Source organism: Clytia hemisphaerica, unplaced genomic scaffold (genome assembly GCF_902728285.1).
Source record: "Clytia hemisphaerica strain Z4C2 unplaced genomic scaffold, Clytia hemisphaerica genome assembly, whole genome shotgun sequence".
Lineage (NCBI taxonomy): Eukaryota > Metazoa > Cnidaria > Hydrozoa > Leptothecata > Clytiidae > Clytia > Clytia hemisphaerica.
The window spans coordinates 88,573-106,003 of NW_027104561.1; the positions used below are offsets into that span (position 1 = coordinate 88,573).

At 37.1% G+C, this 17,431-nt stretch overlaps 2 protein-coding genes across 3 annotated transcripts; one reads left to right on the forward strand and one right to left on the reverse strand.

Annotated features, from left to right (window-relative positions):
- Window positions 1-1,527: 1,527 nt before the first annotated feature.
- Window positions 1,528-15,985, forward strand: LOC136823276 (uncharacterized). 2 transcript variants are annotated; one of them, XM_067079458.1, is made up of 9 exons: window positions 1,528-1,851; window positions 2,116-2,262; window positions 5,058-5,289; window positions 5,970-6,207; window positions 6,878-7,291; window positions 13,180-13,282; window positions 13,766-13,818; window positions 14,320-14,568; window positions 15,369-15,985. In XM_067079458.1, the coding sequence occupies exons 3-9, from the start codon at window positions 5,131-5,133 to the stop codon at window positions 15,431-15,433; spliced, it is 1,281 nt and encodes a 426-aa protein (XP_066935559.1). In that variant the 5' UTR covers window positions 1,528-1,851; window positions 2,116-2,262; window positions 5,058-5,130; the 3' UTR covers window positions 15,434-15,985. The 2 variants fall into 2 exon arrangements, with proteins under 2 accessions (XP_066935559.1, XP_066935558.1); XM_067079457.1 differs by lacking the exon at window positions 2,116-2,262.
- LOC136823312 (putative leucine-rich repeat-containing protein DDB_G0290503) lies at window positions 8,431-11,984 on the reverse strand. The gene is made up of 2 exons (XM_067079495.1): window positions 10,096-11,984; window positions 8,431-9,550 (listed from the first exon to the last, which is right to left on the reverse strand). The coding sequence occupies exons 1-2, from the start codon at window positions 11,982-11,984 to the stop codon at window positions 8,431-8,433; spliced, it is 3,009 nt and encodes a 1,002-aa protein (XP_066935596.1).
- Window positions 15,986-17,431: the final 1,446 nt, after the last annotated feature.

Genomic DNA, 17,431 nt, shown 5'->3' on the forward strand with positions numbered 1-17,431 from the left:
AATCGCAATTAATAACCACAAGAACTGGATTTTGTCCATAATTTGTTGAAAAATACTTTGGTCTTACTTAATCAAATTCCAGTAACACTTTATCATAATAAATGATCCAAAAGTTCATCAAATCATCCATCGTCTTCAATATCAAATCGCAGTTTGGTGAAAAACTCCAAGGCGACAATCAAAAATATGTTCCGTTCACGTCCAACTTGGCAGACAAAAATTCCTAGTCAGACGAGTCAGAGAATTGTCGGAATTTTTCATCAAGCGAACGAATAAATATTAAAAACTATATTACTTTGAAACCATTTTCCAAAAAACCCGACTAAATTTACTACCGACCGACCGACTCAATTTTAAGAAGATTTTTTACGCGAACGGAACATATTTTCGATTGCCGCCCAACCCATGCATCAATCAATCGCAATCACAATAATTAATAATCGCAACGTCTGGATTTTTGTCTATAATTTGTTGAAAAATACTTTGGTCTTACTTAATCAAATCCCAGTAACACTTTATGATAATAAATGATCTAAAAGTTCATCAAATCATCTATCGCATCGCATCATCGTATTAAATATCAAATCGCAGCAGTGGTGAAAAAACTCCAATGCATCAATTGCAAATCGATAATCGCACCGTCTGGATTTTTGTCCATAATTTGTTGAAAGATACTTTCATCTTACTTAGGTAATGAAATTCCAGTATACGATCTAAAAGTTCATCGAATATTGTTCATCACATTATCGTCTTCAATCGAATTGCAGTGCTGAAAGCCGCCATAATTTGGTGAAAATTACTTCTCTCTTCTTCTTCATTACATTTACATAGGAAATATATTACGTTAGGATATTTCATCCAATAATCCATCCATAACTTTCTCCAAGCCCAACAGGAAAATATGTTTTTTATTGCAATCAACCATCGCATCATCATGGAATCTCATGGTCATGGAATCATAACAACAAACCAAAACAAAGCAAAAAATAAGTCTCACTTTTGGTAAAAAATAGTTCATAAAAATCAACGAAAACTAGAGCAAATAAAGTCTTTACACGATGCAAAAAGGCATGTCTCTGATGAAAGAATTAATTTGCCAAGTTAGAGCTAATTCAAAAAGATGAAACTTGCAATGCCAGCATGCAAATGATCAAAAACACTATCGCCATCTTGAATAACCTTTTAATGAATCCGATCGGAAGAAAGATAGGAAATCGGGGAAATACTACGAAAAGTAGTTTAATCGAGCAAGGCTCTTGTCTCTGTTAACATTAACATGCGTAAAAAAAACACAAAATAAAAAATGAATGATCGAGAACAAACATGAATAATCGAGCCGGAAAACTGAATCGTGAGATTTTCCCTAGGTACTCCTCATTAAGGCGCCCTTGACGGGCGCAATAACTCCGGGCGTTTATTTAATTTTAGGAGGGGCGTTTATTCGAGGTTTGCATTTATGCGAAGTAATACGGGACGTGTTAAATTTGGTGATGGGTGTAATAGGAATAATCTTGCTGAAATGAAAAAAAAAACTCTTCTATATAGACAAAAAGTTAATGTTCTATGGATGCTCTTCACGTTTTGGGTCTTGGGTTTGAAAACGAATCAAAGTCATTTTTTTAATCAGTCGGTTTTATGAATCCTGTTACATTTTTTATTACAGGCAACATATAATCCTGTACCAGACAATGAAACTTACCTGAGTGCTGGATTTCAACTTGGTGATAGTGATACTGAAACAATTACCATCATACAGGCTAAACGTCCTAAACAATTGAAAGATCAAAGAACTTATCTTTTCAAAATTGAAGATGTGTCTACTTCAAATAATCCTATCACTAAATATCCTTCGTAAGTTTTAAATTATATCTAAAGTCACATTGCAACGCAGAGCCCGTTTGTCACATTGCAATGCAAATTTTTCCGACGAGCCCGTTTGTGGGCTTAATTAATTTCTCCATATGTTTTATTGCATGGTGCAATTTAGACAATTTCCCCCGAAACTATTTGCAAGAGTTAGTCAAATTTATTCTGCCAAAACATATGTACCTTAACATGTAGCTACCACTCTCCCTAAGTCAAAGAACTTGTACTTGTACTTGATGCATCCGTTAGGTGAAGTATACAAAGTCTTTTCTCCATTTTTCACGATCGGACATGGCTGTAACGAGGTCTTTGCCACTGAGCCCAGTGTCATCTTCAAGGATTTGTCGCAGGGTGATGTTCGGTCTACCAACACGTCGATCTTCTTCGGGGGTCCAGGTGAGCAATTTTCCAGCAGGTTCATTATGTCTTAAAACATGACCGGCTAAGGCTAAGCGCCGGCGACGGACAGCATTTGAAATGCGGGGTAATTTACCGTAGATTTCAGAAATAGTTGGGTGATTCTTCCAAGAAATATTGAAGGCTGACCGCAGCATTCTTGTGTAGGTGCCGTCAAGGCGTTTTGATCGGGAGATGTTTAAAGTCCAAGATTCCGAGCCATATAGCAGTATAGATTCTACACAGGCTTTGAATACTTTGGTTTTGGTAGATTCAGAAATGTTCGATTTCCATACTTTGCGAAGGGAATGCAGTGCCGTAGGAAGCATTTTTATATTGAGGGGGCTGAAGTTTAGTGACACCGTGAGGGCCAACCGGTTTGGCCCGAGGGGGGAATTTTGAAAATTTGAGCTGTAGATTGCTTGAAAATGCACTCAAAACAAAATGCTTTCGAGAAAAAACAACATAAAACTTTGCATTTTGCAAAATAACCATTTAAAAAAAAGTTATTTGGCGGCATAGCAGTTGCTACGGCACTGGAATGAAGTGCATTCCAGGCTTGGGCTATTCTAACATTCATATCGTGATCTGACTCAGAGTAACTACCAAGATATAGAAAATAATCAACTCGTTCGATATCAGAGCCATCTAAAGAATAAAGTTTATCGTCGTTAGTGCGGTTGATATGGATAAATTTCGTTTTTCTGGCATTCAAGAATAAACCTACATTTTGACATGCCTCCTCCACAGCACGAAGAAGAGATTGAGCAGTTTGAATATGATTTTCCAGTAGAGCAATATCGTCTGCGTAATCTAGATCAGCCAGTAGTTCAGGGGGATGTCTCCTAATTCGACGACGTTTTAGAGTGAGACCATGGTCACTGGTGATTGAGGATTGAAGAGCGTAGTCCAGAACGATTATAAAGAGAAAAGGTGCTAAAGGGTCTCCTTGAAGAACGCCAGTACTGATTACGAAAGGATAAGTTTGTCCTTCTGGGGTTGTAACCGTGGCAGAAGTATCTCGGTACATTACTTTAATGGTCATTGACTACAGTTTCAGGAATACCATAGGCTTGGAGAATTTGGAACATACGGTCACGATTGATAGAGTCAAATGCTTTGCGAAAATCGATGAACGAAATGACTGCCTCTTTTTTGTGATTTTTAAGTTCTTCTACGATCCTACGTAAAGCAAGCACATGGTCCGAGGTAGATCGTCATTCACGGAATCCATTTTGATTTGGGCGTAAAAGTTTGTCAACAACAGGACGAATGCGATTCAGTATAATGCGATTATATACTTTAGAGGCAATTTGCGAGAGGGCGATACCACGATAATTATCAGGTTTTGTAAGATCACCTTTCTTTGGTATTGGAATAAGAGTCGAAATTCCCCACTCATCAGGGCGATCGCCAAGAAAAGTTTCGATACAGAATTTGAGGAGGATGTGGAGTCAAATATATTCTGCCAAAACATATGTACCTTAACATGTAGCTACCACACTCCCTAAGTCAAAGAAGGTACAGGTTAAACGGTGGACACATTAAATATTGGGCTCTTCCAGAAAATATCTTTACATGGGGGTGGAGGATATATTATCCAAGGGGTGGCAAAAAATCATCAAATTTTGCTCTGTCCGGGGGTAAATTTGCTCTGTCCGGGGTTAATTCGGGTTGTCCGGCGGGTCAACTGATGCTTGTCCGGGGGTAAAACCCGTTGCCCGGGGGCTCAAAAGTCACTTTGTCCAGGGGGGTAAAATCACTGAAAATTGTACTACTCCACCCCCATATTCAAATTTTTTCTGGAAAAGCCCATTGACATATTATAAGCTTTAGAATATCAACTTTTGTTGATCAAAATCCAGAAAGTTTCGAGTGCTGTTTAAACTCCAGATCCTTGACCTAGCTTTAGAACAAAGTTGAGTGATATAAAATGATCATGTTAACCGTATTACCGAGAAGCTCGTTTCCTTAGTAGACCAGCGTCCGAGATTCAGAAAATACCTTAAACAAGTTTTCGTAGGGCACCCCTTAGATCCGGGCAAATCTTTGATATTATGCTCCTAATAGGGTGTAGGATTGACAAAAGGAATTTGCCCTTCGAGTCTACTGCAGTTTTCGAGTGAATCGATTTTTAGTGAATCGATGGAACTTATCAAGGGACCCTTTACTAGCGGTTTTTCTGAGGTTTAAAAATCAGATATCTGATGCTACCAACGGATTCAGTGTGAAAGGTAGATAAAGAAAATGGGGTTATTTGTTAAATTTCGACCATCTGGTGCCGAGAAATGGCATTTATAAGGCGAAAAATCTATGTTTTGGGCGTTTTCCGATGGCGTCAGCATTTTGCTGGGAGATTTTTTAGGAAAAATCATTCCCACAGCTAGATAACTCTGATTTAGTAGTATCCAAAAATGGTATTATTTATTAGCTTTCGATGTCTAGATCTCGATATATTTTTGTTCAAATATTGAAAATTATCGATACTTTTTGTCGAGTTAGCAGTTTTTCAGTATATTTACACCCACCTTAAAATTAATTATCTCGAGATCTAGACACTAAAACATAACAAATCATTCACTACCTCGACCGCTGGTTTTTCTGTTGTTTTTTTGTGAATTTTCAGATAAAAAGCCAAAGGTATATCGCAGAACTAATTTTCAAGGTAAACACTCGAAAGCAAGAAAACGTTCTCCCGTGGGAATTAGTTCCCTAAACAATTAGTTCACGTCAAAATTAGGTAAACCGAAAATCAGCTCTGTATCAGCTTTTCTTATTCAATTTCTCTTCTCAAGGCTTTACCTACAATCCTTCATCAAGAATTATGCTTACGGGCATGCGCAGGACAAAGACGTATACATCAGAACAATGATATCACGTTTGTATTTTGAGATCAAAACAACAGCGTTAGAAACATCAGTCAGAAAGTTCCATACGCTCCTACATCCAATCTCTGAAGATCAACAATTCTTTCATGAAGCTGTCTATTTATCCTCGAATACAACAACCAATGAATTTTTCTCATATGTAAGTTATACACCTACAGAATGATTCGTTAAATTCGCGATGTAATGTTTTATACGGAATTATCCCAAAAAGACCGGTGTCTGCAACAAATTTTGAATTTAAACTATAAAACTAGTGGCAAAAGGCCCGGGCTATTTTGAGTGCTCCCGTATAAAACATTACATCTGGAATATCATGAATACGTAAGCGAATTATTTTTGAATCGCTTTGATCGAAAATTTGAATTGAAAATTTGAATTGAAATTAAAGCTGTTTATCGAGATTATTATTATTAAGAAATAGCGCAGCACTATATTAGGATTTAGGGTAGGGATGTTTAGACACCCTTTTTCATAATTCTGCAGAAGCAAAGCTGAGTTCTCAGAAATCGCGAATGATAAATTTGTTGTTTCTTTGTTTGTTCGAGCCTCACCGGATCTGTTAGTCTAGAAATCTAAGCAAGTTTGATTTCACTAGGATAAATTTGATAGTAAGTAAGATGTGACTGAATAAGGTAAGCTTAACATCCGTGAATATAAATAATCTTTAAAGCGCCGACAACGCTGTATTGCGATAAGCAATGTCCTATCCTTGTGAATACGGAATTAATTAACTAGGCTATGAATCTGTTTGGTTCTCAAACGGTTCTAATGGCTAGTCAAAATACATCTTCTGAGCAACAATGTTTTCTGTTCTTCTAGGTAGAATATTACGACCCAGTATTTTATCCAGGCTACTATTCCATGATGAATAGATTCTACCGTAAAGTGACAGAACCGATGGAATCAGCATTTGTCAACGGTCTTCGGTATTCGATCCAGACCGATGTCACCTTTTGCGGCCGAGATGTGGAATGTGATGCCAGTAAACCGACAATTTTACAACAATTGAGAAGCGCCTCGCTTATTCCTTCATTCATGCAATCCAATATCCCGCTAGGTAAAAGGTTCTTTTTATCCCTTAAAAGTTTTGTTTTTAAATAAGAATGATATCGTTTGATTACTCATCAATTTCAATTCACAAGCTTTTTCACATCGGATCGACACTGCAAGATTGGTCAGAAAGATGAAAAGAAAAACATTTTGCTTATATAAGCATATATATAGACACTGTACTGATAACGAAATACGTGTCTGATATGGAACGGGAACACTTGTATAAAAACAAAACATTTAAAATCTCGTTTCTCTTTTCCATCTCCTTCTCTCCAGTACGTTTTTTAGAAGGGATTAAACTCAGTATTTTCTTTGTACAGTCAACTCTCCCTAAGTTCGAGTTTTTCTCTAATTCGAACTTGGGTATTGTGCTCCCCTCAGTTGGAACATTGTGTAAAATGCAATCCATGATTCGAATTTTTCTTTAATCTCAAAATTCTTTTGGGTCATTAAGGGATTAAGATTTTGGCGTTATGTGTAATTTGGGCTATTTTTCGCTAATTTTTGTGACAAAAAACATAATGATCTTCGTAATTGCTATAAGAATAAAAAATATTTAGCTTGTTTGCTTGATACGTGCAGCCTCATGCTAGGGCCTCGTGATAGCAACCTTGCACAAGAGCTTATTACTGCATATATTGTATTATCAATCTCTTTTTATTTGGTTTAAACAGGAAAATTCCGAATCAAATTCCTTCAAGGTGGTAAATGTATGAACTCCTATCAATCAGGCTCTAACATGGTTGTCATTGGAGACGCCAAATGTCGAGATGTCTGGGCATTCGGTATGCACCTGTACCCAGAACATCCTTTCTCCTTATGGAACATCGAGCTTGGGTTACGAATCACTGGCGATATATCAAAACAGTTGCAAATCTCAGACTCTGCTAATTCACCAAATAAACACCATTATGCATTGGGAGTCAACAAGAACACACTAGTCCTACCGACTTCACCTTACAATAGAGGTGCACGATGCGTTCTTTACAATTCAAACAATAACAAAGTGGAATTAAGCAACACTGAGTTGATTGGTAATGCAGGCCATTGTACAGCCAAGAAAAATGGACATGTCAAATTTTTACCAGGTACAGATTTTGTATTTACTTTTTATCAAAACGTACAACACAGGTATCTTATTATATTTCTTATTTTTAAGGATGACTGTAAAACTCAAACTCTAATGAGATATGATATCTGTATTTTCGGATAGAATTGAATAAATGTCCTTTAAAAACGGGAATTTTCTTATCTGCCACTCGTTGTAGAGACTTTTTACCGACACGCTAAAGCTCTAAAGGTCGGAAAATTTTCAACACCTAGAAGATTTGAATTACAGAATTTCGCCTGACCGTGCAACGAATTCTGCAACGGGGGTCTTGATCCCAGCCCTTGTTTTGACGGATGGTCGGTTCGAACTGTAATTTTTCCAGTGCTTAGGTGTGAGGATAGTTGAACCCGACTAGGGGTGCAGCAGATCAAAGGTCGACTTTCAATCCTCTCCGATGGGAAATTTGCCCTTTTCCGTTTAGAGCTTCAACGTGGGCGTGGGTGCTCGCCCCGGGGGGGGGGGGGGCAGCTGGGTAAAAGGACCGACGGGTATGTGCGGGTCCTAAGGGTACCTTTTCCAATATGTTAAAAATACACTGTAAGGGTCGGAAAAACTAGAGATGCACTGTAAGGGTAGAAATTTCAGAAAATTCTTGAAAAATCTAGATATTTTGACCAAAAATGCTAGAATTTTGACCATTTTATGCACGAAAAGGATCGAAAATTTTGGGGAAAATGCACTGTAAGGGTATGATTTTCACTGATTTTTATTGCACTGTAAAGGTCCAATTTTAAAAGCCAATTTTTGGCCCGCACATGCCGTCAGTCCGCAAACCCAGTGCCCCCCCCCCCCCCGGGGTGCTCGCCAATCCGCTATCGGATTACTAGATAAGTGCCGCACTGACTTGTAAGTGTTAATGCATATCTTTATTTTAAAATTTATTAATTTTCCATCACATTTCCTTACTATCTCCAGGGATCTCTAGAATATGTACCTAAGTTACTTCCGGACCCTCGACAGAGTCGACCTACATTTTACATGTTGATTTGATTAAACACAGAGAAAAGAAGTGAAAAAGAGTAATTTGATTATATTTTAGGTATATTTAAATAAAAAAAGAAAAGTGATAAACAAAATATTAAAACAGAGATGTTAGCAGTACAACAGAGAAAAAATTTAATTTTGGGAGCGTCCGAAAAAGAGACCATATATCTTTGATCGCAACGATGACTTTGTTGCCTCCCTTATTCCAATATCTGAGCTACCATCATAATGGTTTTCTACAACCGAATCCTCGGAAACTTCAACCCCCTCAACTATTTCACTGTTTCTATCATCACGGTTTAGTGTTCCCCCTGTTGTAGAAGGAGTTATAAAATTTTGGGTGCAACCGATCGCGATGGCTTCGTGGTGAGAGCTATCAACACTTGATGCCGATGATATGTCTGGTGAAGTTGTTTTAGTTATGGATTGCTGTTTTCCAATGTACTTGCTACCGCTTGGTTGAGTCTGGCTTGAGTCTGATCCTGGACTTTTTGTGCTACATGATGTATTCTTTGATTTGAGGCTTGACTTAACGTGCTCTAGCCTGGTTTCGTGTTTAGTTGTAATATGTTGCTGAATCGTATTTATCATCAATGATTTATGTTTCTCGTTGGTTGGTTGGACTCCAATGTCAGTGACGGAGGATGTTTTGGTATTTGCTGGAGACATTGCTAAACCATTCTCTTTTTTAGTACACAGTTGATTACCAGTGATGTTCACGGTACTAGTTATTTCGATTGGTGGGTCAGTATCAATGAGTGTTCCATGGTGACTGTTCAAACTTTGGATTTTATCGAAACTATGACTCTCGGTCTTTTCTTGGGAAGTTGTTTCCAGACAATCGATTGGTTCGGTGTCTGGTTGTTTGTTGTTACTTTCTTGAACACTAAAAGAAGACGAATCTCCTACGTCCTGTAAGCTACTTCCAACTACTGCTACTGTATTGCCCAGGTCTTGACTTGGGTTTGCTGTGAGGTGTTGTGTTTGACTGCCAGAAGTGCTAGGTAATAGGTTGATCAAGGTGTCCCCATGAGGTGTAAAGTTTTCGACTAATGGAGACCTACCGAGATTATTCGTTTTTCTTGATTGAATCATAATATATGAATCATCTGATTGGCTACCATTCAAAACAGTACAACTCCTGTGTCCAAAATAATGCATGGGTTTCGTTGCAATTCCGATCGACGGTTTTTTATGATGCGCATTCAGAAAAGCATGAATTGATTTCTCACGAGCGTGCTTCATGGTTTGGCTTTAAAGAAGAAGAAAAGAGTGTTATAGTAGGCCTAACTGGTAACGTAGTTTATAAAACTCGTGTAAATTTTGAACAAAGTGTGTTTGAAATTTCTTTGAAATTTTTTTGTGTGAAATTTCCATAAAAATTGTGTCCCTCGGCTGTGGCCTACGTTTTCACTGAATGGGTCCAGAAATAAGGGCTATCCTTTTTTCTTTCTGGGCAGCCATTCTGATACCAATCTATGCTTTGTTCCAAATTTGCTCAATAATTACACCATTTTTTTTTAGTCAGATATTTGGCCACTTATCAATCAATAGTTATCACATATCAACGAAGATTATGGTGGTAATCAAATTGTCTTAAATAAATGTCAAAAACCCACTTTCCTAAGCCCAGCCAAAAATGCGTTAGTTTATCCCCCCCTATAGTTTTAGGCACATCGGTGGATCGTATGGAGAGTTAAGGTTAATTCTGAAAAGTTTGAATCACGGGAAAAGGTGTTACATTGACATGGTATTCACATTGAAAACTTTTGAAATGAAGACGAAATTGGCACATACCGTTTAAAAGGGTTGCTTCCTTTACTTTTGTTTCTTGATAAAGTTCTTTTCAAATCCACAACCTGTCCAACTAATGATTTGTTATGTTCCTGCAGTTTCCCTTTCTCGTTAATATGTTTATCAATCGTCTTTGTGTACATATTCTCGGCGTCGCTCATCTCGTCAATTTTCTGTTCCAAATCAGCCTTCTCTGATTTTAATGAAGCGATTTTTGCCGCGCTGTCCCGTTTTGCGGTTAAGTATTTCTTTACCATCTTTCCAAACTCACCTTTCATTCGATCTAGCTCCTCCTTTCCTTGGGCTACTTCTTTGGTTAAATATTCGGTCTCTGTATTCTTATCATTAACCTGTTCTTCCAGTTTCTTTTGTATCTTTAAATGATCAGCACCATCTTGGATCATTGTTGAAGTGAGGACTGATATTCTTTTGGTCAAATTTTCGTTCGACTGCTTGAGTGAACGAAAATCTTCGGAGAATCGCTGCTCAGTCTCTTGAACAATGTTCTTAATCTGTTCGTTAAGAATCAAACATTCATCTTTAACGGACTTCAGCTCTCTAATCAACCTTTCTACTTTATCTTGGCTTTCCTCCAAGACTACATTTTGCTGCGCTAAATCATTGTTCTTTTCTTTCAAGATAATATCGTGCTGAATCAAAACTTGATCATTTTGGTGTAAATCGTTTTTCAGCTTCGATACATCCATATCCAGTTTAGCGATCGTATTGTTTAATGTTACGACCTCCTTTTCAAGTCTTTGACTCTTGCAAATAGCCTCATCACGCTGGATAGAAACTTGATTATTTTCTCGTTTGAGCTCTTGTTTTAAAGTCTCAAAACATTTATCACGCTTCTGAAAAGCCTCCTTTAAATTGATAAACTCGCCGTTAAAACTTTGTCTCAACGATGATAAATCCATTTGCGATCGCTGTTCGCGTTTTAGAAGGAGTTCTTTCAACTTTGTGTTATCCTCTTCGAGGCTGCGTTTATCCGATAATGTATTGCTCAAAGTTATACACATCTGTTTTAGGGTGAACTCGATTTGCTGGAGATGTCTTTTCGACCCGATTTCATCTCCTAGTTGAGTATTCCCCTTGTTTTTACAATGTTCAGTTTCGATTGGAAACTGGCCGTTTGAGAGTACAGGTGCGTAATCATCTACAACGTGCTCTATTGAGGTGCAGTTGTCTTTCGAAGATAATGGTGTTTGGTAACTGTGAGCATTTCTCTCTTTGGGTAGTGATTGAGATTGTACATCCACTGAGGGCGGTAATTGAGATTGTACATCCAATGCGGGCGGTAATTGAGATTGTACATCCAATGCGGGCGGTAATTGAGATTGTACATTTAATGCGGGCGGTAATTGAGATTGTACATTTAATGTGGGCGGTAACTGAGTTTGTACATCTAATGCGGCCGGTAGTTGAGATGCTACATCCACTGAGGGTGGTGGATGCAATGAAACATCATCGGTGATAGTGCTACATTTATTTAAGACCGATTTGTTACCATCATCATCTTTGTCATTATCCGATTTTGAAAGGACACTATCTACATGTTGTTGCAAATGCATATCGTGTGCATCTTTTGTTTCGTCAATCGATCCTTCCTGTTGCGAGTCCTCGTGTTGGTCTTCGTGGCCATTCTGAACAGTAGCGTTAACCATACTTGAGCTGGGATCCTGTGTGTTACTTTGAACACCGTTGGTTGTCTCGACGATATCACCTTCATGTGACTCTGATTGAGAGTTTAATCGAGCTGCATCATCTTCAATGACATCTGCTTCTTGTACCAAACCTTCGTTATCTTCAGGAGGTTGCTGAACTTGATTTGTTTTGCCAGTGGCTAGATTTAGCAACGATGATACGAATCCGGAAATGAATCTTGACATCTTCGGCGTCGCTGCGGTTTACGTTATAATAACTGCTTTCTGCGAATGTCTTTTTTCATAACTACCAATTCTTTGATGCGAAAGCTTTAACTTTGTGGAAAATTGAATCGTTGCTGTGGCGAATTACATTCTGAAGAAGATAATTGACGTCAGATTTCAAATATGCCGTCAATTATTATTCTTAATATATCCGGCTGTTTTATTCACTGCGCATGTCACAAGAAAAATATTTAAAAAACGTGCTACCTGAAATCTTCCTTAATAAGTAATAGTTATCGGACAGTTGCGAGTACAATATGAGGAATATTTCACGAGTTTCGAGATTTTTCCGTACAATATTTTTCGAGCCTTTAGGCGAGGAAAATATACGAAAAATCCGGAACGAGTGAAATATTTTCATATTGTACTCGCAAGTGTCTGATAACTGGTTTATCGGTGACCCAAAAAATGGACTGTGTATGTTTGAATAAAAGCGCAGGGCACTTTTTTAGCAAAATGACGTTAGATTGCTGCTACCGCTACAATGCAACAACATCTTTTCGTCAATTTATATTTTGTACATGTAAAATACAAGATATATTGTACTCTTTTTAACCAATCAGATTGCAGATATTTTTTGGATCACCGATAAAAGCTCTTTCCACCCCTGTCTCGCCCGTATCAAATTACTTTTTGAATGTTCTATGTCAAACAGATGATCTGACATATACCCCTAACAAAAGAAGTCTTTATTTGAAGAGATGATGTTTTCTGTTAACCAAAAAGAATTGTTTTAGTGGAAAATCTGTCTTTCCTTGTTAGTATATGATTGGAATAGAGATCTGTTGTTCCCAGTTCAAAAAATCTAGAAGGGTGTTTTCATGTGCACAGTTTCTTTTGTCTGTGACTTTTGAAGGAAGTCTTTATTCATAACAAGATTTGGTACCGTTGGAAAGATATTCGAAAGCACAATATTTTGCATTAGTCTTTGTCTTAAAAAAATGAGGCAAACGTGTGTATATTTAGAATTAGAATAATAATAACTACCCAGAAGAGTACAGAAGGGTCAAAGTGGTAAAACTTTAGCTTTTTGTTTGCTTGATTTTCTTATCGTGCTGGTTCAAGTTAAAATAAGATTTAAGTCAAAATCCGTGTATTCAATTCTTGAATAGAATTATTAAATTTTAAAATTTTCTGAAATTTCTTTCTTTTTCAGATTATTCTGCACACTACGACCGATTGAATATGAAAAGTTTGATGACAACAACTATCACTTCAGGAGAAGACATCCTCCTTGTTTGTGATCCTAAAAGAGACTTGTAAGGACTTCGTACTTTTACTGTGGGTGACTGGTGAAAATCAACCATCTCACTACCGTCACACCGACACTTTCTTTACTGCTCGATAAATCCGAAATCATTTTACAAAACAATGTAAAAAGTTCTTTCATCTCAGACTTTATTGTAGCCAGTACCTTCCCAACAACAAACTTTTTCTTTGTTAAATCGCGATAAAAAAGCGGTTTTCGTCTAACAGGCTAACTTTATTGAGGCTTTTCCATCTCAAAATTCAACAAAGTTCGGCAAAATTTAAAGAATCTTGCCCTATTTGTTGTATAAAGCCATTCTCATCTGAGACAAAAAACCTGGCTTTGACCACGGTCACGTCTCTTCGTAAAGTAATTGTTAGAATAATTCATCTAAATGTTACGGCTAGTTTAGGTTTTCGATTCAAAGTACAGAGAATTGAGACAATTGAGAATGTGAAGTGACGAAACTTCTTGTGTTTTTAATTTCAAATAGGAAAGTCAAATCGAATTGTCATTATTCTAAAGACAAGCAATTCACGTGGACAGGTATAACTTTCATTATTCTTAGGTATTATGTAAAAATCCTGTTGAAGAGTCCCAGTTACATTACAGTTGTTGCCTCTCCCCTCAAATGGATTTTCAAAGGACCAAACATTTTCTTGGAACCTGAGAATCAGAGTTTCAAATTACTGAGAGCATTTTGAGCGACTTCCAAACTGAGCGGTTCAATCTTTTAGTTCAAAATACAGAAATATTCGAATAATAGAGGCTCGAATTTGAGTGAGAGTCGACTTAATGAGACTGGAAATTTGGGTCACCTTTATTGGAAATTCGCCTCTGTTAATCATCGTAATTCGGGATTTAAAAAATAACGTGTTTACCCGGTGAAAGTTTATTCTGGAAATCTTTTAAGTTCTTAAACCCTTTTGCTTCAGAGACCCAATAGACCCATAACACTTGACGAATGTATTTTTCCAAGCCAGAGGAAAGGGGTAATTTTCTCTCTACTGTGTTTTTTCATAACATTATTCAAAATCTACGTTCCAGGTCTTCCATCACTTGTCACCCAAATCACTTTCTACATCCCATCTGATGACCTATTTTACGGTTATTGTAACGAAGTCAAATACCATTGTTCCTGGAGTCTACAATCCAACAAGGTTTTGGCGATGGATGATGCAAGTTACAATGGCAAATTAGCTGATGTCAGCAAAGTTGTAGCAAGTAATCTTGACGCTCAAAGTCTGTGGCTCCCCAACAATGTCCAAATATTTAGCCAAGACGGCGACATTGGTGGTAAGTTGTTATCTTTTTATCATTGTCATTGTTTTTGCAATTTACCTTTTCGACCGTAGCCGCCAATTGACGCGCGGGTATTTTCTTTGTCCACTTTATCCCACTATAACCGTCCCAGTCCTTTTTTCGCACCTATAGACAATAAAAATGTGTCAAAAAAGGATTGGATCGAGTTTAGTGGGACAAAGCGGACAAAAAAATGCCCGCGCGGCAATTGGCGGCTACCGTCGAAAGGTGTATTTAACATTTCTTAACAATGATTAGTAATGAGATGTGCTCGTTTTTTTATAAGAACAAACTATATAAGAACATAAGGCTTCGATGGCAAAAATGTTAAGTACAATTTAGAACATTTTCAGGCTTTGCGGACTCTAAAACACCCGATTTCCTAGGAAAATGGCCAAAAATGCTCAAAAACTGGTCAAAATAAGAACATATTAAGGACATTTTTGGCGTGAAACTAAAAAAGTTAAGGACTTTCGAAGGCTTCAAAAATTTTGGATGTTCTTATAAAAAAACGTGTACTTGTTAAAGTCTATTCGCATTAACTGTGTGCTAATTTTAGTTTTGCTTTCCATTTTTGCTTCTAATCTAACAAAACATATACCATTGAAAAGACATGATTTAGAGGAATATATTCAAAAATTTTATAAAATAAAGATGAAAAATGAATCAACAAAAAACTTTTTACCATCCTCGGTACGGAGGTACTTTGAAGTATAAAATACGGAAATATATAGAGTTGAATTATATTGGATAAATGCCTTCTTGAGCTCAGCTTCAAATATATTTTTTTACAGTAAATTCATTGGCTATCTACAAAGCGGAGAATGGATGGAAGAAGATTTACCATTGGACTAATTGACATCTTGATTCTATTTGATAGCTAGTATGTAGTAGCAGATCGGAGAGGATGTAAAATCCCCTCAGCGGCACCCCTCATTTACGTGATAATAATAATTTTTAGCTCTCCCACGATCAAGACAATCGGAAAAATCTGTTTGTTCATTGCGCAAAAATAGTTAAAAATCTGCAATACATCATCACACACATAAAAGCCAAAATCACGCTTTTTCCCGCCATTTTTATTTTGAAGCTAAATAAAAGTTAGGAATTTATAGAAAAATTCATGGCAAAAGCTCTATTATTTTAGGACAGCCCTCCCCCCCTAGTACGAATAGGGTTAAAATAATTATTTTATTTTTAACATTTATTCAATTTTTCTTTCGACTTTTTTGAAACCATTTTACCTTTTTTGATTTTGCGGATAGTGGGCCCTAGGACCTTTTTGCACTGAAATATAGATAAATACCAGTGGAGTGATGAGGGATCACGCTAGCACCCCAAAAATATTTTTAATTATGACATCACGTCGGAGGATAATATCCTCTCATCACGGCATCGCACCAAAAAATTCTCTTATCACTTATCACCCTTTGTCCAACAACAAACATAATTTGCATCCTGTCTAATATTTTTTACTTAAACTCACCCTAAAAGTCGACCCTGTCAGATACAATTTTTAAAGATTAACGATTTTGTGACCTTGTCAGATATTTTCAGAACATGAAATAGTGACACTGACCAGTGGTGCGCGTCCCGTGACCCCCTCCCCCCCCCGAGAAACGAGCCCTACCTCTGAAATTTACAGTAGATTATCATCTTCATTGTAAGGGGCCGTCCACATAGTACGTACGCACTAAGGGGGGAGAAGGGGTCTTCTCAAAAGCGTACGCTTGCGTACAGGGGGAGGGTAGGGGTCAAAGAAAAATGTACTTACGCAGAGAAAATTTTTTCATAGCCCTGTTTAGTTTGTTTGTTTTACTTTTACGCTTCTTATACGCATCAAGGAAAAGAAAAAGTTTCTTGATAAACATTGAGTTTCATGTATGAAATAAATGTCCGAGCCAAACGATTTGAATTCGAAATTTTCTCCAACCGAGGGGGGGGGTGAATGAAAAAATACGTACTTACCAGGTGGTATAGCCTTTTTAATGCGTACGTACTATGTGCCCCTATACAAAAATTTCAGATTCAGATTTATTTTAAATCTCAGGGAGTCAACAAACATCCGGAATTAACTTATCCCATCCATGATCTTTTACGGACGATGTTTTGTTAACATTTAATTGAGAAAATGATGAAGAAAGCAGTAATTTGACCCAGTTATGACTAATTTAGGGGAAGTACCAAGAACCATATCATTAAAAAGTCTCTTGAGAAAGTTTTTTTTCATTTTGATTTGCAACGTAAATGTTGTTATAAGAAACCAAGTTAATCTGAATATACCATTCATTTGTTTCTCGTCTGAGATAATGAATACTGTTTTTTTCTCAAGGCCATATTATTCAATTTTATTCACTATCCATATTTCACAATTTTAGTTTTTTTTTCCAAATTTCTTAGCACGCAAACTTTTTTGACCCGGCGAATGTCTAATTTTCATTGAAATCATGGAATTCCAGCTTAACAGCACTAATTTTTGCACTAAGGTATAACATAATCCTTATTCAAGCTCTTTCCACAGATTTATAAAACCCGAAAGGCCAAAAGATGTCTTACTTTAAGCCATCGCAAAGAAAATTGAATATCGGAAAAAATATTGTTACTATTGTTTTCGAAAACCCGCGAAGCTTCTGATTGGTCAAGCGCTGAAATTATATTGTAATGTTACGTGACCTTGGTAGGGCTTCATAAATCTATGGCTCTTTCCCGTGTGAGATAAGCTCTAAAGATCTTCACACTTTAGCAGGTTGAATTTTACAAAAAACTTATGTCATTGGTCATATTCGGAAATCCTCTTTTAAAATCCCATTACGGACATTTAAAAAAATTAAACTTATGCACATCTAATTGTAACCAT

Bases quoted from the DNA above. Each gene is read 5' to 3' on its own strand.
- LOC136823276 (XM_067079458.1), top strand. From the start codon at position 5,131: ATGATATCACGTTTGTATTTTGAGATCAAAACAACAGCGTTAGAAACA. The intron at 6,208-6,877 runs GTAAAAGGTTCT...TGGTTTAAACAG, and splicing joins GCAATCCAATATCCCGCTAG to GAAAATTCCGAATCAAATTC. The intron at 13,819-14,319 runs GTATAACTTTCA...TCTACGTTCCAG, and splicing joins CAAGCAATTCACGTGGACAG to GTCTTCCATCACTTGTCACC.
- LOC136823312 (XM_067079495.1), bottom strand. From the start codon at position 11,984: ATGTCAAGATTCATTTCCGGATTCGTATCATCGTTGCTAAATCTAGCC. The intron at 9,551-10,095 runs GTATGTGCCAAT...TCTTCTTTAAAG, and splicing joins GGAAGCAACCCTTTTAAACG to CCAAACCATGAAGCACGCTC.